Source organism: Eubalaena glacialis, chromosome 7 (genome assembly GCF_028564815.1).
Source record: "Eubalaena glacialis isolate mEubGla1 chromosome 7, mEubGla1.1.hap2.+ XY, whole genome shotgun sequence".
Classification (NCBI taxonomy): Eukaryota; Metazoa; Chordata; class Mammalia; order Artiodactyla; family Balaenidae; genus Eubalaena; species Eubalaena glacialis.
Window position 1 is genome coordinate 63,705,030 of NC_083722.1, and position 26,226 is coordinate 63,731,255.

At 45.8% G+C, this 26,226-nt stretch overlaps 1 protein-coding gene and 1 non-coding gene across 4 annotated transcripts in view; one reads left to right on the forward strand and one right to left on the reverse strand.

The window, feature by feature from the left end:
* The window catches only part of MLH1 (mutL homolog 1), a 50,367-nt gene that overhangs the window by 16,991 nt on the left and 7,150 nt on the right, over positions 1-26,226 (reverse strand). For all 3 annotated transcript variants that reach the window (XM_061195247.1, XM_061195246.1, XM_061195248.1), the window contains exons 4-13: positions 24,456-24,529; positions 22,760-22,832; positions 21,553-21,644; positions 20,069-20,111; positions 19,840-19,928; positions 17,766-17,878; positions 14,952-15,045; positions 13,864-14,017; positions 7,864-8,240; positions 5,986-6,134 (exon numbers count right to left, since the gene is read on the reverse strand). In XM_061195247.1, coding sequence (XP_061051230.1) covers positions 5,986-6,134; positions 7,864-8,240; positions 13,864-14,017; positions 14,952-15,045; positions 17,766-17,878; positions 19,840-19,928; positions 20,069-20,111; positions 21,553-21,644; positions 22,760-22,832; positions 24,456-24,529 — 1,258 coding nt within the window. The remainder of the gene's footprint in view (positions 1-5,985; positions 6,135-7,863; positions 8,241-13,863; positions 14,018-14,951; positions 15,046-17,765; positions 17,879-19,839; positions 19,929-20,068; positions 20,112-21,552; positions 21,645-22,759; positions 22,833-24,455; positions 24,530-26,226) is intronic.
* TRNAG-CCC (transfer RNA glycine (anticodon CCC)) lies at positions 16,650-16,722 on the forward strand. Its single transcript has one exon. It is a non-coding gene; the product is annotated as a tRNA-Gly (tRNA).

The window sequence follows — 26,226 nt, forward strand, 5'->3', positions numbered from 1 at the left end:
CAATAGCCAAAACATGGAAGCAACCTAAATGTTCATCGAGAGATGAATGCATAAAGAAGATGTGGCACATACATACAGTGGAATATTACTCAGCCATTAAAAAGAATGAAATAATGCCATTTGCAGCAACATGGATGCAACTATAGATTATCATACTAAGTGAAGGAAGTTAGACAGAGAAAGATAAATATCATATGACATCACTTATATACAGAATCTAAAAAAAAATGATACAAACGAACTTATTTACAAAATAGAAACAGACTCACAGACTTAGAGAACAAACTTGGCAGGGAGGGATAGACTGGGAGTTTGGGATTGACATGTCCACACTGCTATATTTAAAATAAATAACTAATAAGGACCTACTGTATAGCACAGGGAACTCTGCTCAATACTCTGTAATAATCTAAATGGGAAAAAAATTTGAAAAAGACTAGAAAAATATATCTATTCTTTAGATAGATATATATAACTGAATCACTTTGCTGTACACCTGAAACTAACATAACATTGTTAATCAACTATACTCCAATATAAAATAAAATGTTAAAAAATAATAATAAAATTTAAAAATTTAAAAATATATATATGGCGGGGGGGGGGAAGCATTCATAAAAAAATACCACAAGAGCCCCAAACTGAAGGAAGATATTTTCATGTAACTGATTACTGTCTAGAATAAACATATAAAGAACTTCTAAAATCAGTTAGAAAAGACCAAACACCCAACAGAAACATGAGCAGAAAGCTAGAACAGGCACTTAAGAGAAGAGGAAATACACCTACTCAGCTTTATCAGTGATCAGGGAAACACAAATGAAAACCACCATTAGACACCATTTCACAAACACCGAACTGGTAAAAAGTCTGACAACATCAAACACTGGAGAAACAGTGGAGCAAAGCAACTCTCCACACTGCTGGTGGGACCACACACTTAGCGACCCGTTTGGAAAACAAGCTGTCACTTTACAAGCCAGCAGTAACTCTAAGTGTGTGTCTTACCCTGCATAGAGCTTCCCGGCCAGTGTGCCAAGCTCCTGATCTGCTCAGGTCCAGGAAAGGGGCTGGGGGCTGAGAGGCAGGGGTGACGCCCCTGGACTCCCCCACATGTCCTTCCATAGCAGAATGAGTGACTAAACATGTGGCAAAGTCAGGAAGTGGAATCTATTACAAGCAGAAAAAGTAAACTGGAACGTAGCAAGATGGATGAATTTTAGGAATATGTGTATACTTACATACATTGCAGAAAAATATAATTCCCTTTATACAAAGTTTAAAATTTGTACAAGTAAACAATAAATTTTGTAGGGCTACAAATATGGGTGGTAAAACTATAATAAAAGAAAGGAAATAATCACAAAATGTAGGGTCACAGTTACCCTAAGGGAGGAGGGAAGGGGCTGGACAGGGAAAGAGCACACAGGGCTGCACAGGTGATGGCAACGAGCTGTTCCTTTAAGTTAGCGTTCATTTGTTTTCTCCTGTAGATCCTACTTATGTTTCATAAGCATGATTTTGCGTCTACTAATTTATCTGAGTGTGTGTGTGTACGTGTACATACATATATATTTAATGGAAGAAGTAAACATACCACCACAAAGGGGGACAGGGGAGAGGGGGTGGAGACAGCAGGGCAAAGGTCTGGGGACAGCCATAAGCCTGTACATCACATTTTTACTGCACTTTTTTTTAAGCTTGGACACCACACATGAGTTCTCACATTGTTACATAAGTTCTGCAACACTCTGCTCCCCCCGCAGAAAGAGGCTTATTTTCCTCATTTATTAGAATAAGTGTTCTCCTCTGTTCCCACTGGAAACTCAATGTCTCTACAGGATGTTCTGCGTAGGTGGAAAATGATTATCTTAGAAGCTGGAGAACATCAAATAATCCTGAATAATGAGGCACTGGAGGAAAGAGAAGCAGTGTAATTTACTAAAAAAGGGTCAGAGATTTTTCCATACAGATTTTTCATCAAAGCTCTGATGCATCCACAGGCCACCAAGGCCCAGCCTGGCCAGGGGGCCGCGGGGGGGGGCGCTGGCTCCCTGCAGGGGCTCCATCCAGGCAGGAGGTGGACAAGGACAGGCAGGGCTTCTCCTCCCTGGGCTCCGTGAGGCTGCTGGCACCCATTCCGGCCTCCTATCAGGACCTCTAGAACCTGTGCTTCATTCCTCTCCTAGCTACGCCCACAGCACTGGAGGTCTGCGGGCGTTTCCCTGCCATTCTGCCAGCAGCAAAATAGGACCAAATCCTTTGTGCTTCAAAGGCAAACCACACATCCGAGTTCACAACGGCAGCCTAGGGTCTCAGCACGTTCTCTGAGAAGCAGCAAGTAAAGCCACCTGAAGGAAGGGTGAGCTGTCCTCTGGTTCCTAAGGGCCACGTGTGGAGCTTGCTTCCTGGCAGCCCCCAGGGCCTCTGGCTGCTGCCTGAGCTGATCAAGCAGCCCTTCCAGGCAGATGTCACCCTGTCACACTGGTGACGCGGCCTCTCTGTTCCAGAATGTCCCTCATTCTACCTTATGTCACAGCCGGCAATTTACCAAACGGCGCCCCCCCCCCCCACCGCCCGAACAGCGTGGACTCCTTTAAGACAGAGGTTTGAGTGCATTCAATGCATTTTCTGCCTCGGGGCTCGGCGTGGTGCAATGTCTGCTGAACTGACTTCCGGGGTTTTTTTTTTAAGATTTTTTTATATTTATTTTTATTAATTATCATTTATTTTTGGCTGCGTTGGGTCTTCGTTGCTGCGCATGGGCTTCCTCTAGTTGCGGCAAGCGGGGGCTACTCTTCGTCGCGGTGCGTGGGCTTCTCATTGCGGTGGCTTCTCTTGTTGCAGAGCACGGGCTCTAGGCGTGTGGGCTTCAGTAGTTGCAGCGCGCGGGCTCTAGAGCGCAGGCTCAGTCGTTGTGGCGCACGGGCTTAGTTGCTTGGTGGCACGTGGGATCTTCCTGGACCAGGGCTCGAACCCGTGTCCCCTGCATTGGCAGGCAGATTCTGAACCACTGAGCCACCAGGGAAGCCCCCGAACTGACTTCTTGAACCAAAAGAAGCTGTCACGTGGTGACAAACCATAGAAGAGTGTGTACACTTAAACCCAGGACTGTTCACCAAAGATCAAGAAAATAAAGTTGTGGATGAAATGTTAAGCACATTTTCAGATTCAAGCGATAGCAAATAACTTATGACATTCCTCATCCTCCTTAACAGATCAAAATTATGTGACTGGCAATAAGTAACTTAGTCATTATCAATCCAGGATAAGCCTAATTCCACGGAACATGTGACAGGATACTGGGCCGGAAATTAACCTCATTTGTTGCTCGAAAGTGTACCCAGGAGGACTGGGTAAATCCACAGACTCGAGAGTTGTCTGACGGAGCATTCAACTCTGACATCCCTCAAAAATAGATTCCAGGGCTTCCCCTCCGAGGCGGCTCCTCCCAATCCCTCCTTCAGCAAAGATCTCCTGAGTTCCCGAGCCAGGCACTCTGCCAGGTACCACGATGAAATAATCACACAAATAAGTGCAATTAAGAATGTCGTTAAAGGAAAGCATCTTACTTCCTTCCTGGGCCAGGGTCACAGCTCTATGCGGGCACAGCCAGGCTCTGGCCTGCCTCCCCAGATCTGAGCTTCAGAGAAATCCCCGTAGGCATTCAACTCAGAGACAAGCAGCACCCCTGCTTGGGGCCGCATCAACAGATGCGGTGGGCAGGGCCCAAGGCAGCGCGCCCCACCCCCACCTTTGCACATGGTGTCTCAGGTGTTCACCACAACAGCCCGGTAAGGGCTGTAGCAGGAGCACCATTTCACAGAGCAGGGAAAGGCCCCACAAAGGTGAACAGACTTCTGAGTGGCTACGGAATGGTGTAGCTGGCAGGGGCTTCAGCAGAGTCCTCCTGGCTCCAAAGTGCTCAACCCACTCCCCACACCAGGACTGGGACTCCCTCTGTAAGACCCTACCCTGCATGTCTGAAAACAGCCTCAGTCTGAGGGATCAGGGATCACATGCTGTGCTCATCCCAACATGTGATCTAGAGCAGCTGACCTAGTTTTGCACCTAAATACTGGGCTAGCGTCTCTGATTCAGGCCACACCAGTAACGACCCACCCTCCACAGGGCAGGCACCCAGGCCAGTTTTGCCTTGTAGTGATGTTCCAACTAATCTGTCCTCTCCATCTTCCATTTCCTTATCTTTAAAACAGAGATAACAGTATCTGCTCTGCCTCCCTCACAAGACTATTCTAGAATTAAATGAGGTAGCACTCATGAACATACAATTTCAGAACATTTAGATTCATCAACACTTCATCAATGAACTCCAAACCTGACCAAACTTGGTGCAGGTTAGCTTTGTACTGCACTGAAAATAGTTTGCAACTATTCAGAAATTTATTGAAATTATAACTTTAAATAGCCTGCTTTGCATAAGGAATACAAATCCTTAAAGAAAACTCAGTAAATCCCAAATGTGAGGGAGTCTGTCAATTAAGCAACTGTGAGGAAGGCTGCTAAATAAATCAAGTCATGGCCCACCTTCCTCTTAATTATTTAAAATGGTTTTAAAAGCCCCCAGCTTGAAGGCCAATAACAGAGGGAAAGAGCAACGGGAGCAAATCTTAACGGAAACAGAAATCAGAAGCCAACTGGCAGCGCCATCTGCAAGTTGCAAGGCCTGTCACAGGAAGCGTGTAGCCTTCCAAGGGAACAGGCCCCCTATGGCTTTCCCCACATGCAGACACACAAAGGCCCAGAGTGTGAAGAAAAGAAAGAACGGGCAAGGAAAGGCAAACTGAGGCCTTCCTGCATTCATTCAAACAAGCAGTGACAGAGAGAGAAGACGTAAGGGGCCTCTGAGTCAGAGCAGCTGTTTAGGAGGCTAAGAGTCAGTGGGAAAGGCACTAAATTGCTCCTTGGCCACGCCGCACAGCTTGTGGAATCTCAGGTCCCTGACCAGGGATCAAACCTGGGTCCTCAGCAGTGAAAGCGTGGAGTCCTAACCACTGGACTGACAGGGGATTCCCCACTCATTTCTTTTAGAAGTCCAGGTTGTCATATTTTAAGATAAATTTCAACACTGCTATAAAATGTTAACTTGTTTAATCAAGAAATGTGTAGTAGATGAAAAATGGCAAGGCCAGGGCTAAACTGTGTAGACTCAAGTGCAGAGCCGCCCAGTGGAGCCCAGCAATGACGGCTCCACCTGGAGCACGACTGTGGCTCATTAAGTGGGGTCAGGACTGCTATTAGGGCCAAGTCACTATCACACACCTCAGTCCCTGTGTCAGTTCATCCCTGGGAGGTGACGAGCCCCCTTTTGTTACTAAAACCATAAAGTTAGTTTTGGAGTAATGGGGACTCAAATGGAGTTCTATACTCAGGTGTTCTGAAAGCTATTTCTGAGGAAGATAATGATTTTTCACTTTATCTTTAGGATATAAAAATATCTATTGACTCCTTACTCTGTACCAAGTGTTTTACTTACATTTCTCTCTAATCAGCACAATAATCTTCAAGCGTAAAATTAATCTCATTTTACAGATGAGGAATAATTGAGTCACGGAAAGGTTAGGTCACGAGTCTAAGGTCACACAACAGAAGCAGTAGTGCCCGGATACAAACTAGGGCCCCCCAGAGCCTGTGCACTTTCAGCAACAGCACACCCAGGGCAGGCCGTGCTGCTTTTAGCTAAGACAGAAATCAAACTGAAGATTATTTAAATGACTTTACTCTGACTCCTCTGGTTTAACGAGAGTACCAATTAATTCTAACTAAAGCCAGAGACTACTTTTTCCCTTCTCTCCCAGTTGAAAATTATTTTTCAGCTGCTGCTGCTGTGGGTTACTAAAGGAAGCGAGGTTTGCTCAGCACACTGCAGAGCTGTCCCAACACAAACGCTTCCTGCACTTCCCAAACCTTCACATTAGCAGTTCTGGCCCTGGGAGTCGCAGGCAGCCCTCAGCACTTACGTACTCTCATGTCCCCGCTCACTGATTTCTTCCTGGAGACTCAGAATGCTGGTGAGGTTAATGATCCTTCTCCGGGGGGTACAAGCTGCTGTCATTTCCTTTCGGGATGCATCCTCCACCATTTCCACATCAGGGTCTTCCCGATGTCTCTTTCTGCAAAGTAAACGAGGAACTGGCAGCTCATAACTATCTTAAAAAAACTGTTTCAAACTCAGTCAAATTTTGTGCCTTGCATTTTGGAGAAGGGAGCAGCTTCTCTGTGCCGGCTCTCCACATCTGGGGAGGGCTCCCTGTGCTGGTGGCGGCCAGCCAGATCAGGATGTCCTCCCAGATACTGCTTCTCTGACACCCCTCAGGCCTTAGCAGTGGCCACTGCAGGCAGCAGGGCTTTGGAGTCTGGCTCAGCCCGGAGACCTGCAGGGCCTCAATCAAGTGCGCTGACCTCACCACATCTCATTCATTCAGCCCTCCATCCATCCGTCCATCGGGCACAGTTATAATACCAACCTCACACAGCCATGACAAAGTGCCTGCCCTCACCATGCTGGCTTTCTAGTGGCAGAGTCAAATAGCAACCAAAGAAAGATCATGTTAGGTAGCAACAAGTACTGTGACGAAAATAAAACAAGGTAACAGAATGAAGGGGAAGCGAGAGAACTTTAGATTAAATGGACAAAGAAGGTCTCTGGTAAGAGGCGACATCCGAGTTGAGACCTGGGTGACAAGAAGCCGGAGAGTTCCTGTGCCGAGGGACCAGCAAGAGCAAAGGGGTGAGAGCTCAGCGAGGTCGGGTCAGCACTGGAGCAGCGTGGCCAAAGCGCCACGAAGGGGAGGAGAGTGATGAGCTGGGGGCGGGCAGGCTGGTTTCACCCCAAGTGCCGCGGGAAGCACTGGTTTTCAGCAAGGAGTGAGACACCCTGGTTCCTGGTTTAAAAAGATTCCTCTGCTGTGTGGTAAATGGCTCGTAGCATTAAGTCCCCAAGTGATAAACAGAAATGTCACACTTCCCAGCAGGGCTGTTAAGAGCATTAACTGAGATAATGCATATTAAGTATCTGGCACACAGTGGATGCTCAGTGAACGTTAGCATCCTTTATTATTCTCTAAAAACAAATCCTTAGAAGCCATCTCCCTAGACTGACTTGGAAGTGAGCAAACCGGAATTAAAAAACTCACCCAAGTTCCACTGGGCAATCAGAGCCAGGGTTTCGGTGGTCAGCCACCAGGGGGACGTGCGGCCTCGGGCAAAGGACTTCACCCTGAGCTCCGGGGTCAGTACCCGCACACACTAAATAAGGAACATCCACCTTACAGATGGCAGTGAGATGTCCTTGAAGCACCCGCAGAGTGTACACTGAAGATGCTCAAAATTAACTGACAGTCACTAGTACGGCTGTTCCTGCCCCCTCTCTCTAGCTCTCGGTCACCACTAGCTCTCGTTCACCACTAGCTCATGCACTTCAGGGAGTTTCATAATTTGAACTGAGAAACTGTTCTTCTGAAAGGAGTGAAAGCAGCTTGGAGTAGGATGGAAGAATCCTCCGGATATTTTAGGCCCCCCTTTCCAGCCACCTCTGCTGTTGAGGCTTTATCAAAATTCAATACTAAAATTAAAGGATAAATCTTCTGATTTTTTTTTTCTGATGTGTTTTTAAATAATGTTTGGAATCATGGACATTTAAGATATTTCAAAGGCCACTGTGATGGGTGACTCTAAAGCCATGGTCAAAGGCCGACAGCAGACCAGGCCAAAGCACCAACCCACTGGAGGGAGAGGGCGAATCAGGGAGAGAAGATGCAAGGGGTTTGTGACAGCCCAAGTTAGAAGGCAGTTTCATTAAAGAACGAAGGAGGCAAGCTGTGCTTTCACACAAGGCCATACCTGGGGTTCTCGGGGCTGGAAGAGGGCCCTCTCTTCTCTGACGAGTCTGCAGTCCTCTTTGTTGCATCCTCCTCCAAGCCCTGATTCTCGGCAGCCACTTCAGCAGGAGCTGAGAGTTCAAGCATTTCTTCATCCTGCTGCCTGGCCCCGCTACTAGAAGCAGCTGTCCTGTCCTCTAGGACAACAGCCTGGGGCTGACTGGATAGGGCCTTGCTCACAGGCTGCAGGAAGGCATCGAGTTTCTGTTCCCGGCAATCTGTGCGGACCATCTGGTGGGCATACACCTTGTCGCCACTTCCAGCAGTAGATGAGAGGGTCACACCTGTTGTGGATTTAACCACTTCCCCAGAGGGGCCAGTAAGACCTGGTAGTAAAGTCTGTGTCAAAAAAGAAGACAGTGGGAAGAGTCAGTGTATGAAGGAGAGAAGCACAGGTCCCAAAATGGAGTAAAAGCTAGAACCAGGTATATCATTACAGAATTATTATAGAAGAAATTCTGACCAAAATTTGAAGTATGAAATTAAAAACACACAAATATAAAATTCAAAAATTCAGCTAAATCCTTATAATTTAAAAACTGGTTTGAGGGCTTCCCTGGTGACGCAGTGGTTAAAAATCCGCCTGCCAATGCAGGGGACACGGGTTTGAGCTCTGGTCCGGGAAGATCCCACATGCAACGGAGCAACTAAGCCCGTGCACCGCAACTACTGAGCCTGTGCTCTAGAGCCCATGAGCCACAACTACTGAGCCCGTGTGCCACAACTACTGAAGGCCACGTGCCTAGAGCCCATGCTCCGCAACAAGAGAAGCCACTGCAATGAGAAGCCCGCGCACCGCAACAAAGAATAGCCCCCGCTCGCCGCAACTAGAGAAAGCCCGCACGCAGCAATGAAGACCCAATGCAGCCAAAAATAAAATAAATAAAATAAATTTATCAAAAAAAAAAACCCTTAAAAAAATAAAATAAAAACTGGTTTGATATAAAAATACCAGTGTAAAACTCTCATATTTTCGTCTACTTTTTTTTTTGTTGCCATAAGAGATTTTATTTTTTTATTGTGGTAAAGTATACATAACTTAAAATTTATCATTTAACCATTTTCAAGTGTACAGTCCTGTGGCATTAAGTACATTCACACTGTCGTGCAACCATCACCAACATCCATCCTCCCAAATGGAAACTCTCTACCCATTAAACAGTAACTCCTCATTCTCCCCTCCCCTCTAGCTCTGGCAACCATCTTCCTACTGACTATTTTTAAATATACATATTTCCTAGGTCTGTCCACTGGAAAGGCCTGAAAGCAATGACCACCCAGTAGCAATGAGGTCCCCTGATCCCAGATTATAGTGTCTAAATGCCATTCCCCACTAAAATAAACCAGAGTTCCTTGGAAAAGTGGCCAATTCCAGGGCATGGGCTGGGAAAGTACAGAGTGAGCCTACAAACATCCTGTCTCACCAGACACAAGGAAACTATCAAAAATTCATGCAATTGGGTCAAAAGGACAAGAGCCCCAGCCTGAAGGGGCTTCTGCTGACCAAAGATGGAATAATTTGACTACAACTGATTGAATTATGATGCTTGTTAACAACTATGACAAAATACTAAAAGAGAAAGAGAGAAAAATGGAGAAGAAGCGAAAGAGGGAGGAAGAGAGGGAGATACAGAAAAAAGTCATTAAATGTTACTGGACATTGCTAGGACACCAACCCATTTCCCTGCAAATTGATCATCAAAGGCATAGAACTCAGCATTTATCCTTACTTTCTGGTATGAACTATATTTCAGGATAAACTGATAGCTCTAACAAATGAGTGAAAATTATTCTGTAGAGAAAAGTATAGCTTATTAATAAAGAAGAAATGATAAAATCAGAAAATCATAATCCTGCAATACTAATGAAATAACTGATGCAGGTAATGGTCATCAATGAATGGTGAAACCTTTAAGCTAATCACTAATAGTGAACTTCATGGTGAAGGAATCCGGCTGTCACCAGCTAAGCCTGCTGAGAAATCTTAACACCACGATGACAGAACAAGCCATCATGCGCCTCCTGCTGGGATTCGATAAAAGTACATGGCAGGGGCTTCCCTGGTGGCGCAGTGGTTAAGAATCCGCCTGCCAATGCAGGAGACATGGGTTCGAGCCCTGGTCTGGGAAGATCCCACATGCCACGGAGCAACTAAGCCCGTGCGCCACAACGACTGAGCCTGCACTCTGGAGCCCGCAAGCCACAACTACTGAGCCTGCACCCCTAGAGGCCGTGCTCCGCAACAAGAGAAGCCACCACAATGAGAAGACCGCGCGCTTCAACAGAGTAGCCCCCACTCGCCGTAACTAGAGAAAGCCCACGTGCAGCAACGAAGACCCAATGCAGTCATAAATAAATAAATTTATTAAAAAAAAAGGTACATGGCATCATCTATCACAAATTCTTGCAAACATTTTTTTTAATCTGAATATAACCATAACTCTAGATCTAATTTTCAGTTTATAGGAAATGTGGAGGATTGAAACAAGTTAAAGAACACTAAGAAGAAGCAATTGGCTAACCCAAAATGTGCATTTTTCTACAGCACACCTTCAAAGTAAGCTAATAAGAACTATAACCAAAAAAGGTAGGGTGATCTTTCTAGTTTCAAAGAGACATAACCAAATATAATGAGTGGAACTTGATTGGATACAGATTTGAACAAAGCTACTTTTTTTTTTTTGGCCATGCCACACGGCTTGCAGGATCTTAGTTCTGCGACCAGGGATTGAACCTGGGCCCATGGCAGTGAAAGCACTGACTCCTAACCACTGGAGCACCAGGGAATTCCTGAACAAAGCTACTTTTATAAAAAGATCTTTTTTTGAACAACTGGGGTATCTGAATATGGACTAGATATGAAATGGTATTATTACTATTAATTGTATTAGGTGTAAAAGGACACTGCGATTGTATAAGAAAAAAAATGTTTTTAGATGCATAATGCAGTACTAGGGGAAAAATAAATGCCTGGAATCCGCTTTAAAATACTCCTCCCCAGGGACTTCCCCAGTGGTCCAGTGGTAAAGAATCCGCCTTCCAATGCAGGGGACTCGGGTTCAATCCCCGGTCAGGGAACTAAGATCCCACATGCCATGGGCAACTAAGCCGGCGCACCACAACTACTGAGCCCGTGCACCTCAACTAGAGAGAGAAAACCCACATGCCACAACTAGAGAGAAGCCCGAGTACTGCAATGAAGATCCTGGGTGCCGCAACTAAGACCCAACGCAGCCAAATAAATAAATAAATAATTAAAATTAAGAATTAATTAAAAACTACTCCTCCCCATCCCCGACCCTCAAGTGGGAGAGGGAGAGAGAAAACAAAGATGGCCAAGTGTTGATGGTTTGTTGAAACTGGGTGATAGGTACATGGAGATTTGCTGTATTACCTGCTTTTCTGTGTGCTTAGAAAGATTCAGTAATAAAGAGTTAAATAAAAATTAAAAGTTAAAGTAGCAACTCTGCTCAAAAAGGAAAAACACTCCTGGGACAGTTTAAAAAGCCCTCACGATGCACTTACTTCATTTGCCTGTGCAATTTCCACAGGTGGATTTTGGGAGGCAGAAAGTAACATAACTACTCTGCAGACAGTAATTTTAAAGTCCTGAAAAGTGAAATACCTTGTCCAATATGACAGAGTTGGAAGAAACTGCAAGAGTCGCCAGGGTCCCCGATTTCCATACCAAATGGCCTCACAGCAAACCAGGGCTCTTGCTGTACTGGCCGCTGGAGTGGAGTGCAAGGCACAAGCTGGGGAGCAGGATGAAGGTGACCCACAGCCAGAAGGTCAGGAGCCAGGGCAACCTGCTGTTGGCAAGCAAGAAGGTGTTCTGATGACCCCGCAGGAGCAGGGACAGTCTGAGTTTGGAGCCCTCCACGCAGAGCAATGCACCAACAGAGGGAGGCCCTCTGATCCAGAAACCCACCTTCCTTCTAAAGACACACTGGTCAGGACCATGCAGAGTTCTTTCGGGAAATAAAATGCAATCTAACTAAATGAATCTGCCTCACGCACGATCAGACAAAGAGGGAAATTGAGGCTCTTTTCCCAGTGGAGCGACAGACTCCTCCTGGTCTCTGGTGAACCCCTTCCTCTGGGCCTCTCCCCCAACTCCCCTCCAGCCAACCCATGTCCAGGTGCTGGCAATTCCATATTTTTAACTATTAGTGAATGGAGCCACCTCCTCTGCTCAGACCCCCTCCCCACTTCGCCCAAGTCGCTGTGGGTTTCCATCCACTCTCCAGGCCACAGCCAGAGAGCTCTTCATAAAATGCAAACCAGATCCCGTCAATTCCCATCAAGTCAAAGTCTAAACTCCTTAACTTACTGATAAAAACCTCTCGATCTGGCCTGAATTCTGCAGTGAGCGTAGGCCTTCAACACGCAGGCTCCGCGTTGCTTAACCCCGGCTGCACACGCCAGCACCCGGCAAAGCTTTTAAAAACTACTGATGCCCAGTCCCCACCCCCTGAGATTGATTCATTGGTTTGGGGAGGGCCCAGGTATTATCTAAACGGTTCCCAGGTGATTCTAATGGCAGCCAGCATAGAGAACACTGACTCAGCATGCTGAGCATTCAGATCCTCAACACCTGTTCTCTTGCACCCCCCCACCCCTCCCCGAGGCCTGTATCCTCGTCCTTTCCTCTGCCAGAAACGCCCTGTGCACTCCTTGTCCCCTTCTGCCCACCTAATTCCTTCTCAGCCTTGGGGGCCCAGGCTCCACATCCCTTCTTTCACATCTCTGAGGCCCAAGCGCAGGACAAGAGCCCCTCCTCCCTCCTCCCGAGTCTCTGTTTTTCTCTCTCGTGGGATGGAGACTCGAGGAGACCGTACCCAGCAGCACCTTGCCCATGGGGGAGCCTCAGCACATATTTGGGGAGGGAGCAGTAAAGGGCGCTGAGCAACAACAACGGATAAAAACCACCTGCCAGTTATGGAGCCCCCCCTGTACAGCTCCTGCTCCAACGGCTCACGTACACCCCACCCTCAGCCCCAGCAACCTCCGGGCGTGCAGGCCCCAGGGCTGCCCCAAGTGCGTTCATCTCACTGCTGGTCTTCCACCTAGGCTCTTTCCAGGTGGTAACCGTGAATGCTCTTATGGGAAGCACTCATCTGCTTGGTCACTCTAAAAGTTTTCTGAGAAGCAGGGCTCACAGAAGCCCGCTCTCTGCTTGCAGGACCCAGTGTAATTTAACAGGGAAAATGTTTCCATTTCTGTAGTTTTGGTGTCTGCTGTGCTTCTGATGAACCCATCCTCACTATGAATACAGTACAGGACTGCCCAGGAATGATGTCATCTCAGAACTGGGACAGGACACTAGAGATCATGTTATTAACCCACTATTTTACAGATGGGAAAACTAAGGCCCCAGAGAGGGGGAGCAGTTTATAATCAAAGCACTTAGAACCTGGATAATTGTAATAAGATGAACGGTGCCAGGTCCCGGACCAGACACTTTCCATCTGCTGTTCACCAACCACTTGTAACCGTCCTTGGATGTGGGGGTGACCACTTCCACCTTTACTGAGGGGGACGTGGAGGCCAGGGAAGGTTAGTCACACGGCAGTAACCCAGGTCTGTCTGACACGAGAGGCCCCGCCCTTCCCCCTGCCCCTCCAGAGCCTGGCCCCTGCACTCTGCCCTAGGTATGCGGAATCAGCCTCCTCTAAACGTCTCCAGTGGAGAACGCAGGGGAACGGCGCCCTACTCTGTTTCAGACAGCTCATTTTCCTAGGAAGGCAGTCTAAGGTCAGAGGAGGCAGAGAGAAGAACTCAGGGCTTATGACTCCAGGCCCAGGAATAACACCACAAAACCTTCACAGTTGGGTTCAAAGAAGGAAATGCTGCTGAAAGAAAGTCCTACAGCAACCGTCAAAAACCTGGGCTCTCGTGTGACGGGGCACATTTAAGGTGGGAAAGGCACCAGAGAAAGAGCTGGGTGAAGCACCCCCACCTGGGTGAAATAGGTCCTGGAGGCGTTGGAGCCCAGGAGCCTGCTCTCAATGTGCTGCTGCACCCGCTCCAGGATGCTGTCCTCATGCAGGAAGTGAACTTCGTGCTTCGTGGGGTGCACATTGACATCCACATTCTGGGGGCTGATTTCTAAACTGGCAGGAAAAAAGAGCAGAGTTACCTCACATGGTGAAGAATGGGGGCGGGCAGTTCACTCACGGCGCGTTATGTGGTGGGTGGAAGACTTGAGGCCAAATGACACAGCGGTTAAGACTTCAAGGTCAAGTCTGAGTGACCTGGGTTCAAATGCTGACTCTGCTACTTGAGAGCTGAGTGGCTGTGGGTAAGTTACAGCATCTTTCTATGACTTGGTTTCCTCACTTGTGAACTGGACATAATACATGGTGGGGATTAAACTCGTGTAAAGCACTTCGCACGTACCCGGCATGTTTATCATACGTCAGCTGTTATTATCACCTCTCCAGAACTAGTGGAATTTGTCATTACATAACCCAGGGCCAAGGCACTTAACTTCTCTGGACTGGTTCTCCCGTCTGTAACCATGAACCTGTCCCTATTTATTGCTCAGTATTACATGGAGATCAAAACAGTATATGCGAGAGAACTTTGTAACATTAAAATGTAGTACAAAAGTCAGTTTAGAGGCTGTGCCAGCTATCAACTTATTGCCTCAGGCCAAATTCACCATTCACTGCTGGCTCTGATAATGGAGCGTTGCAGTGTGGATCTTTGTAGGTAGAGGGCACTGGACAGACCCTGGAGAAGGAAGGGTTTCTCTGCCAGGTTCGGGCAGGTTCTTCCTGGTGCAGGGGCAAGACCTTATTCACCTTTGTTTCACTAACACACTGCCTGACACAAGGGAGCCTCTCAGTGGGATTCTGCAGGAGTGAATAAATATAGGAAAACTGTGCCCTTTACCTGTGAAAAGAGACAGAACAACCTGTGCCAGTGGGGTATGGGATTCACTCTGACCAGGCTAATTAGCAAGTCCATCTCTTTAAAAGAGGACCGCTGGACAGAATTACTCTTCCTTGTGAGTCTTGGGTAAGGAGTTCAGAGCTGCATTACCTGAGGTACAGGAACGGGTGTGTGTTTTTGGGCAAATATGCTGCATACACCATTTCTATGGCTTTTCTTAAGGAAGCTGACTCTACCAGACGATCTAGAAAATAAAAGTAATTAGCTCAAATCTGTCCCAAGGGGTGAGGTGACAGGTGCGCACCTATACTATGCCATGACATCAGCTCAGGAAGAACACCTCTGGGGTGACATCCACATCAGCCCCCTTGACCATTACGACTCCTCAGCATCTCACTGTGGGCTTGGGGCTCTCCTCTCACCTGAGTAGCAGGAACACGACAGGGCAGTCAATTCTGCCTCCCCACTCCCTTCCCCCTGCCGGTCCAGGTGGACCACGTGCCCTTGCTCAGAATTTCATTCTGCAAATACATCATGGGGACCTACCACACATGCCACAAGCTGGGAGACAAACTCTGGTAAATAAACCTAATTCCAACTCCCAGCGGTAAGGACTACAGGGGAGGGAGCGGCTACCTCTGCTCAGGGACCTCCAACAGTGGGCGAGCCAAATGGAGTACTTAAGGTTAAGAGTGTGTTTTCCAGGCATTTCAGGTGGTAGAAATACCTGAATGCACGCTGAAGGTAATTTAGGAAATGAGGCAGGCTTGAGGGGGTGGAAAACAATAAAAGCTGGGAGAGATAAAACTAAAATCAGAGGTTCCCTGGTGGCGCAGTGGTTAAGAATCCACCTGCCAATGCAGGGGACACGTGTTCAAGCCCTGGGCCGGGAATGATCCCACATGCCATGGAGCAACTAAGCCCGTGCTTCAAAACTACTGAGCCTGCGCTCTAGAGCCCGTGCGCCACAAATACTGAGCCCACGTGCCACAACTACTGAAGCCCATGCGCCTAGAGCCCGTGCTCCACAAGAGAAGCCACCACAATGAGAAGCCCGCGTGCCGCAACTAGAGAAAGCCCGTGTGCAACAACAAAGGCCCAATGCAGCCAAAAATAAAATAAATGTTTTTAAAAAAGGAGCTTTCAAAAAGAAAAAAGACTAAAATCAGAGGAAGATCTTCATACAACACAGCTCTCTTTTCTCCTCAGACCGATGACCTGCTGATGACCTGCTGTCCTGCGTTGGTGGAGCCAAGGATATGCCACATCTTTTTATTTCCAATGAGAAGACTGGCTGTGATCTTATCAATGAGGAGACTATTGTTCTGAGGGCTCACTACATCACCCACAGCTGCCTCAATAATGCTGCTGTACTGTGTAATCTGACAAACGGACAGCTGGAGCCCCTCAGCTGAGATTTCTGAACTTGAGATATGCCTAAGGAGTGTTCTTTGTCCCTGCCACCTGAGTGAGCCTGCCCAGTGTGTAGATAAGTGAATGACACACATAAGAGTCTGACCTAACCTCTAAAAAGTCTACAAATAACAAATGCTGGAGAGGGTGTGGCGAAAAGGGAACCCTCCTACACTGTTGTTGGTGAGAATGTAAATTGATACAGCCACTATGGAGAACAGTATGGAGGTTCCTTAAAAAAATTAAAAATAGAATTACCATATGATCCAACAATCCCACTCCTGGGCATATATCCGGAAAAGAAGAAAACTCTAATTCAAAAAGGTATATGCACCCCAACATTCACAGCAGCACTATTTATAATAGCAAAGACGTGGAAGCAACCTAAATGTCCATCAACAGATGAGTGAATTAAGAAAATGTGGTTTAGGGACTTCCCTGGTGGTCCAGTGGCTAAGACTCTGCACTCCCAATGCAGGGGGCCCAGGTTCAATCCCTGGTCAGGGAACTAGATCCCACATGCTGCAACTAAGACCCGGCACAGCCAAATAAATATTTTTTTTAAAAAAAGAAAATGTGGTGTATATATGTATATACACAATATTACTCAATCATAAAAAAGAATGAAATACTGCCATTTGCAGCAACATAGACGGACCTAGAGATTACCATACTAAGTGAAGTCAGAGAAAGACAAATATTATATGATATCACTTACATGTGGAATCTAAAAAATAATACAAATGAACTTATTTACAAAACAGAAAGACTCAGACAGAAAACAAACTTACGGTTACCAATGGGGAAAGTGGGGAGAATAGGAGCATGGGATTAACCAATACACACCCCTATATATAAAACAAACAACAAGGATTTACTGTATAGCACGGGGAACTATATTCAGTATCTTGTAATAACCTATAACGAAAAAGAATCTGAAAATATATATATAGACGTGTAACTGATTCACTTTGCTGTATACCTAAAACTAATACAATACTGTAAACCAACTATACTACTTTTTTTTTTGGCCGCTACGCGCAGCTTGCAGGATCTTAGTTCCCCAACCAGGGATTGAACCCAGGCCATGGCAGTGAAAGCGCTGAGTCCTAACCACTAGACCGCCAGGCAACTCCCAATCAACTATACTTCAATTAAAAAAAACAAACACTGCCTGCACATGAGATACCCCCTCCCTGTATCCTGCTGTGCAATTTCCGATGTTGGGCCTTGATATAAGGAGAGAACAAAGATCTGCCTGGGGCCTGCTGGTAAAGGCTCTGAGACCAGCAGGTGAGCAGGCTGAACTGGCTCACAGGGGCCTGGGATGCCGTCTCCTGGGCACCCTCTCAGAGGCAAGAACCAGACTCCCCAACTGTCAGCCAACAATGAGCACATGTGAGAGGGCTGAGCAGACTAAGGGCAGAAATTAAACCACATTTCGGCATGAGGTTTCCCTGGGTGTAATCAAACCTGGCCATGAAGAATTTTTCCATGGCCCCCTAAAGTTCCCTGTGGATAGATTTCCCCAAGTGGCTCTTTCGCACTTACGATTGATGAAGAGTAAGAAGATGCACTTCTTCACCGAGTAGTTTGCATTGGATATGTAGCCATTCATTTTGAAGGCGAGGGTTTTATCCTCACACCCAACTTCTATCAATTCTCTGATTGGAAAAGAGAAATTTTGAGGCTTTGGAAAAAAAATGGAAAATTCAAACTTTCTAAAGAATCAGAGTTGGAAAAACCAGGGCTCCTTCCCATAAACTGACTGCCAAATGTGGACCCCTGTGACTTGGTTCATTGAGACCCCCGGGGCCCGCCCATCCATCCGTCTGTCCATCCATCCACCCACCTACCCACCTAGCTAGTGTGTTCAAGCACTCACAATATGTTATATGCCAAGCGTCACCGTCACTGCTAGGACACAGCAAGTCCAGGCTCTGAGACCTTATTTTGCTGAAACTTTTATGTATCTTAGTAATTAAGTCCCAAAGATGAGATTCCAAAGAACTCATCTCTGCTGAATCCCTTACTCTGCTGATGGGCACCACGATGGGGCTCCTGTGTGGTGCTCCCCAGAGTGTGTTTATGGGGAGGGGAGGCCAATAGCTGAAAGGAGGTTCTCCCACAAGCCACACTCATGTCTGCCTGAGGGCCTCGCAATTGCTGGTCCCTCTGCCTGGAAAGCTCCCACTGCTAGCTAATTAATTCCTCCTTATCCCCCGTAACTCGGGGACCACTTCCTCAAACAGCCTTCTATGACAATCCCTCTCCCCAACCACAGGAGATCCCCCCACCTTATACTTTTCCTTTGAGGCATACAGCACAGTCACTAATGAATGGAATAATTATTTCCTGTGTTTTTCCAACTAGAATATGAGTCCTCTGAGGGCAAGAATCCTTTCTGCTTCATTCCCTACTGAATATCTCTACCACACAGCACAGCACCCAGCAAGGAGCACTTGCTCATTGCGCACTTGCTGGATGGATGGAGGATGCTTCGCAGGCAGTGCTGTGTGCTCCCAATCTGAGTAGAGGGCACAGCTGGCCTTTCTTCCACCACACGGTGAACCAGCAAACCCTCTCTTCCCCAAAAAAGAGGCTGGTGTTTTGGAAACATATTTTGGGAACTGCTGCTCTCTTACAGTCCCTAGGAATTTCATAACAACTAATTCTGAGTCTTAAAATTTGGTCAATGAGCTCTTAAAAGTTTCACTGTACAACAGAGTTCTCTTTTTGCTCTGGGAGCACAGTTGAAAAAAACAATTCCTTAATTACTTAATTAGTAAGAAAAGGGTAATTAAAAGCAAATTGACTATTCCCTAGCTAGGAATGTGGTTTTATTCCAAGAGTGAGTAATTTGTCCTTCAAAGTAGAAAACTGAGTTCTAGGATTATTGCTCCTGGTTTTAAGATTATTGGAAAAAGTGAAGTCAGGGGCTGTCTAGTTCATCTGTGTACCCCTAGCATCTGGTGCACGCCTGGCATATAGAAGGCTCTTAGTATCTTTCCCCTCAGATTATGACACAGGCACTTTGGGCTTTGCAAAGTCCTGAGATTTAGCTATGGATCTGTGATGGAAACAGTGGTTTTCACCCACAGAAGGGAGTGCCGTGAAAAATCTATAATAATACAAGCAATTTTCCCGCTTAGGCTTTTCTTGACAATGAAGATTTGGTGACACAAAACTGCTTGCCACCAGACAGGCAAGTGTTTAAGGGCAGAAACATTTTATTTGTCTTTATATCCTTAACTTCTGACACAAAGACTGGAATATGGGAGGCAATTAATAAATGTTGAATGATAATAAATGCAATCCTAAAGTGATGATAATGAAAATACAAGGACAAGAGGGAGCACTGGAAGATGACAGAATTCTCCTGTACTGGAGATATTGTAAAGACAGAGACCTAGAGAGAACACACTGATTCATAGCCAGAGCATCTAGATGACATGCACCCAAGAAGGGTTGATTCCATGAAATAATCTGAAACATGACAATAAGCCTGAAGCATGAAAACAAGCCTGCATATTTGGTTAAAGCAAACTCTTAAGGCAGGTGTTAACAGATTCCAAAATAATGTGACGGAATGCAGAAGATTTTTAAAAATAAATTATCAACATACCGGCTAACAGCATTTCCAAAAATGGAGCGAATGTTGTCCACGGTTGTGGCATTGGGCAGTGTCCTGACGTCAGCTACCGTCTCACCTTGCTGATAAACAGAACAGAAGATCCAACTTACTGTCTCACAGGGCTGACTGAAACACCGTAACCTCGTCTCCACGGGCAACTATAAAAAAATACTTTCTTCTTTTACAATACATAACCATCCCCTATAAATCAAGAACTTACTTTTTTAACCGAGAAACTAATGCCCGAATTGTGTACTGAATACCTGGCAGAGAAAAAAACAAAACAGTAAAAAAAGAGTGGCCAAATGCAGAGTACATGCCCCCTTTCAGTTAAACAAACTGGTGGAGTTAAATAATCTAAACAAAGATATATACAAACAAAAATATCTTTAAATGTCATATTTTACCCACAGGAAAATAAGCCAACAGAGACGACATGAAGATATCAATGCTAAATGTGGCAGAATCGAATAAAAAACAAAAAACTTTGCTTCTATACGTTGCTGACTAGACTCAAGGATATTTCAATACAATCTCTTCCTTGCCTACAGTTTTATTTTCACAAACTCAAAAGATCTGGGTTGCCTCAAAGACATCTTGAGAATGTAGCCTGAACACCCCCTGCACTGTGTTGTTCTGTCTCAGAGTCCCCAACACACCCTCTCCCCACCCGCTTCTTCTCCCCCCAAGGTCCTGTCCTAGTATCTCCCAGCCTTTTCTCGGTTGGCTATCATTTACTACTCCTCCCTCCATGGGCCCCAGGACCTGGAGGATTGTGTCTAGCCAAACGCACTTATTCAGTAACAATTAGTTCACTTATCACACCTAGAACTAAAACAGCCAACCAGAACTCCTCTATTTCCAGGAGCTAATTAATATTGTGATACTGATTCATACAATTCCAGGGGAAAAAAAGCAAAAAAAATTGATGTGTCTGTTCCACTTTAATAGAGGTAAATGTTTTACTGATTTTAATTTTTGTAGCAATACTGAGAAATAGTATACACACCTCTGTTACAATTCAAGGACACGCAGGCTCAGAGAGCCATGCTGGGGCCACTGTACTAGCAGGTTAAGTCAATCCTGGACATAATGTTGTTTTCACCTGCCCTGAGTCCCTTCTCACTCTGTTAACAGCCCCTAGTCTTCCTTTGGGACACTACCTCTTCCCCATTCCACTTGATATATCCTTAGACTGCCAGTCAAGAAATCTTCTCCCCACAAATGTGGGCACACAATGGGGGGACCCAGGCTATGCCAATAAGATGCACTCTCCCGGGAGACAGGCTCTTGAGCAGAGTCAGGAAAGGAATGAAAACGGTTGGAGCAGGGCCACTACATTAAATCCCTGAAGCCACCCTGCTTCTTGTTCTCCCCAAGAAGCAGCCGTCCACACACTTCTTTCCACTTGCTGAGTCACTCCTCGCCTTTCAATAAATGTCTTTTGGGCTCAAGTTAGTACACTCAGTTTGTTTTGCCTGCCACCAAAGGACCCTCACTGATACAGAGACCAACTCCTGCTCTCTCCTGGGGACATGAAAGACAACCCAGAAGTGGTGACTAAACCTTGACCAGAAACAATCTGTAGGCTAGTACTGCTGCTTACCATCTAGCTCAGCAACTGTTCTCAATTTCTAAGCAGCGGAACACATTCCTTTGGTGAGAGAGTGATTCAGAGACCCCCGCCCAGATTTTGGACTGTACCTGCCGACAACTTCCAGAATTTTCCCATACTCTTCACTTGGATTTTTTAAAGCTTTCCTCCTCGTGGATATGTTGTAAAAAAGGTCCTCTACCTGGATAGAAGATTGATTTTTCTTGTAAACTCACAGAAATAGATGGAAATAAAGCTGGGTCTTAAGGCAGAGAATCCAACTACATTTACCACCAGCACAGTTCTAAGCATTAGGGGAGGGGGCAAGAGATGGGGCAGCCTTAACAAAAGAAAGAAGGGATATTTCACCTGCCTCCCGCTTCACTCACTGATTTCTCAGATAGGTACTGGGGGCTACCTCCATGTCAGGCTCTTTGCCTTGTGCTGGGAATAAGAAGACAAATGAAGCACACTACTGCCCAGAATAGCACAGGATTTAGTGGGGCAAACATAAACTTATAAACAATTACAATACCACATGGCATTCAAACCTATTTTGCAAACTAAGAATAATTATCAGATCTTTTAGGGGTTCTTGGAAATTACACTGTGGTCCCAGGTACAGGAATCCCCCTTAACGTGCACTGCGAAGTACACGTTCATTTCGGCCCCCAACCCCTCTCCACCTGCCTCATCAAGCCCAGGGCTTGGAACCTTTGAGGAGATGTGCTCTGGCTGGGGCTGAGGGTGGTAGGGTGGGATGTGTAACATGACAGTGGGGTGCTTTATGGGATCTCGGAATGGGAAGAGACCAAATGTGGCACCACAGAAATACGGCAGGCAGTGTAACAGACTTTCTCCTAATTAATGATACAATCTGTTACTCAGAGCCCTTTGAGTGAGTGGCAGATATTCGTTACATCCTTCCTTGATAGATGAGTAAAGTGAGGTAAGGGACATTAAACGACTTGCCTCTGGACACACAACCACTGAGTGGCAAGGCTAAGACTCTGACTCCTCAACTGGAGCCAAGCTTAAGGTTCTTTCAATGCCAGCTACCCTGCCACAGATTTCTGCGGTCTCAACAGAAGAAACTCCCAGCCTCTTAAAAAAAAAGAGGCGGTGGGCAGGCTGCCATGCCACAAAAGTCAATAATCATTTCTCTTTCTTACAGGGTGATATCTTGGGGCTCCTATTAACTAATAAATATTCATTTTTTTTTAATCCTTTGAGAACTCAAAGACAATTTTGTTTTTTATTTCAATATTTATACAAAGCTCTTTTTCAAAAACTTCCCCTCCCGTGTACCATTCTTACCGTGATCTGGGTCCCTTGATTGCCTGCACATGGTTTAGGTGGAGCTTTCAGCTTTCCATCTGAGTAATATGCTCTATCAGAAAATATAAGAGATTACTGAGAGCTAACAAAAAAAGAACAGATACTTATCCGAAGAGTAAAAAAGTAAATTACACTAACAACAGATTAAAATATAGCCATGTTATAAATTGCCTTAATTACCGGTTTCCTCTATTTTTCCACTTCCATAACCATTCTAATTGGATACCAAAGGAGGGGGGAAAAATCCATTTTTTGTTTGTTTTTTTGGCAAATATTGCTTTTTAGTTCCTGAGTTCTGGGCTACAAACAATAGTTTTGCCATTGCCTAAGATGACTGTAAAATTTTTTTCAATCATTCTGCAATCATTTATTGAGGGGCTACCATGTATCAGGCCTGTAAACGCCCTGTAATAAAGGCAGGCCTTGGGAGGTTCTTGATTTAGTGAGGGGATAGACTTTTCCCTTAAGTGTAGAACAAGGTGCTAAGTGATCCAGAGTAGGAAAACATTTAGCCTAGGGTGGGGGTGGGGGGAAGTGTCACAGAAGAGATGACAATTCACCTGGGCTCTGAAGCAGTATAATCTCCGGTGGAGAGAACAGGGAAGACCATCCAGGAGGGGAAAAACATAAACAAAAGCAAAGAAGCTTTAGAGTATGCAGCAGCTGAGGATGTGTGGAGGGGAGAGGCTGGGAAGATGGGCTGAGTGCATTGGGAGGGTGCTAGTTGCTATGACAATGACTCGATTTCATCCTGCCACAGAAGGAGAGCTACTAGAGGTCCCAAGCAGGGGCATAACACCCCAGAGGCAAAGAAATGGAACCTGTGTCCCAGACTATTTCAGAAGACATTCACTCATAAGCGGCTCCCCAGTTTGTGAGAAGGGATTCTAATCATATCAGCCCAGCTAGGTCCTAGGGCTGTTACAATTTGCATCGATTAAACCCGCTCTAGCACCAGTGCTGCAGACTCTGAAATGCTCCATCTTCCATTACTGCACACACTCATCTGTTAAAGAGGGCTGAGAAACAGGCAGAACTGCCCTTTGTTGAAGCTATTTTCTATAAAAACTAACAATCTGTATGATAAAAAAAAAAATTCTGTTTTTTGGCATGAATTAGACACTCAATACCCATCTTTCACTAGGGAATGGCCAGTGCTTATGAAAACAAAGGTGTGATTTTGATTCCCTGAATCCCCTTTTTGTTCTGTTCCAAGGTCATTCAACAGCCTCTGAAAACTGTGCCAACATAAGAGACAGCCAGTGGCCACCTGGGGGTGGGGGGGGGCGGGGAGGGGCTCAGAGCGGCTAAGGAACCAGGATCCTTCAGCACCCCAGCCACGGCCCCATAATCAGGCCAAAGCGACATCCTGCTGAAGGGCAAAGGGGCAGAATGACATCACAGCTCCCAAGGACTCAGAATTCCTCTGTGTAACAGACACCTTGCTAGGCACTTGTAATCTGTTACATCGTACCTTCCACAAGTCCATAAAGTAAGATTATTACCTATGATGATCCCTGTGGATTATCAACTAATCCAAAGGCAGGAAAGAAAAGTTACCCAAGATCTAGACCAAAAAAGATAACATTGGTGTTCAGATAGGACTACTTTGAGATGCAGGCAAAAAGCACATTTCAGGATGAATTTATACACATAGCAGAGGACAGCACTATACCTGTATGCACACTTCCCGTCAGCTGTTTTGGTTGTAATGCTGACGTGAGCCACATGGCTTATGCTGGCCAAAGCCTAAGGAAAAAAAGGAAATGGAATGAAAGAAAAACCAACTGCTGGGTCACCCCATCTCATCATTAACGGAGAAGTTATCTCAATTGCCTCTTCTGTTTTGTATTAACAAATGGCAACAATGAGCACTCTGCTCACTCGCTTTGATGACTTTTTTTAAAAAAAAAAAAAAGGAAGCTATTGAGTTGAATCTGTAGCATAATTACTAGAACAAGGGAAAAAATATATATATAAAATTCCAAAAGGAAACACACCCAAGCATTTTTTTTTTTTTTTTGGCCACACCGCACAGCTAGTAAGATCTTAGTTCCCCAACCAGGGATTGAACCTGGGCCCTCGGCAGTGAGAGCACCGAGTCCTAACCACTGGACCACCAGGGAATTCCCTACCCCCAAGCATTAATGTTAACCTTAATAGCAACTGTGTTCAGGTGTAGAGTTATAGGTGTATTAATAGTCGCAATGATTTGTCTTCTAACAAGTTTAAAGCCTGCCTTCAGAAATGGATAATGGAAACACTGCAAATAGATAGTGCTGTATACTATTATTCAAAACTGTTTTCTGTAAGCAATTTTATGTTTAGAAATATAAATTTAGGGGCTTCCCTGGTGGCATGGTGGTTAAGAATCCGCCTGCCAGTGCAGGGGACATGGTTTCGAGCCCTGGTCTGGCAGGATCCCACATGCCGCCGAGCAACTAAACCCGTGCGCCACAACTACTGAGCCCTCGTACCACAACTACTGAAGCCCGCGCGCCTGGACCTCGTGCTCCGCAACAAGAGAAGCCCCCGCAACGGGAAGCCCAAGCACCGCAACGAAGAGCAGCCTCCGCTTGCCGCAACTAGAGAAAGCCTGCGCGCAGCAACAAGGACCCAACACAGCCAAAAATAAATAAATAAAGTTAAAAAAAAAAAAAGAAATAAAAATTTAAAATTATGCAGGGACTTCCCTGGTGGTCCAGTGGTTAAGACTCCGTGCTCCCAGTGCAGGGGGCCCGGGTTCGACCCCTGGTCAGGGAACTAGATTCCACATGCCGCAACTAAGATCCCACAGGGGGCAACGAAGATCCCGCATGCCGCAACTAATACCCAGCCCAGCCAAATAAATAAATAAATATTTTTTTAATTATGCAATTAAGACTAAACAAATTAAAAGAAAAAAAAAAAAGACCATTTTTTCCCCTTAAAATCAGGATTGGTTTGCTAGCCCTTTGGAATCTGTATCTCCTTTCCCAAGGACACCATAGCATAAAAAAATGCAACCCAGGCACTGCGACAGGGTCTGTGTGACAGCATCTCAGGAGACAATGAATACATCTGTGGCAGACTCAGTTCATTAACAAGGACCATGGCTCAGGCTCAGAGATTACCAGGTCCTAGCTGGATTTCCCTGGTGTATGTAATTGAGCTAATTTTCATCATTAAAAATGTAAATGATTTTGCGACCTGTGGTAAGGAAGGACATTAAATACATCCAAAACTACAATGCTACCCAACACCAGGAAAAGAAAGGGCCACTGGCAGATGGTCCTGCTGCTTCAGGGGCCTTTGTACCGTCACCTGAGCAAGAGGACAGGAACACAGACTCTGGAGTCAAACGGCCAGGGCTCAATTCCCCACTCTGCCACTTCCTAGCTGTGTGCCCTGGCCATGTTTCTTAAACTCTGTCAGTTTCCTCGTATGTAAAACATGGTAGTAATAAT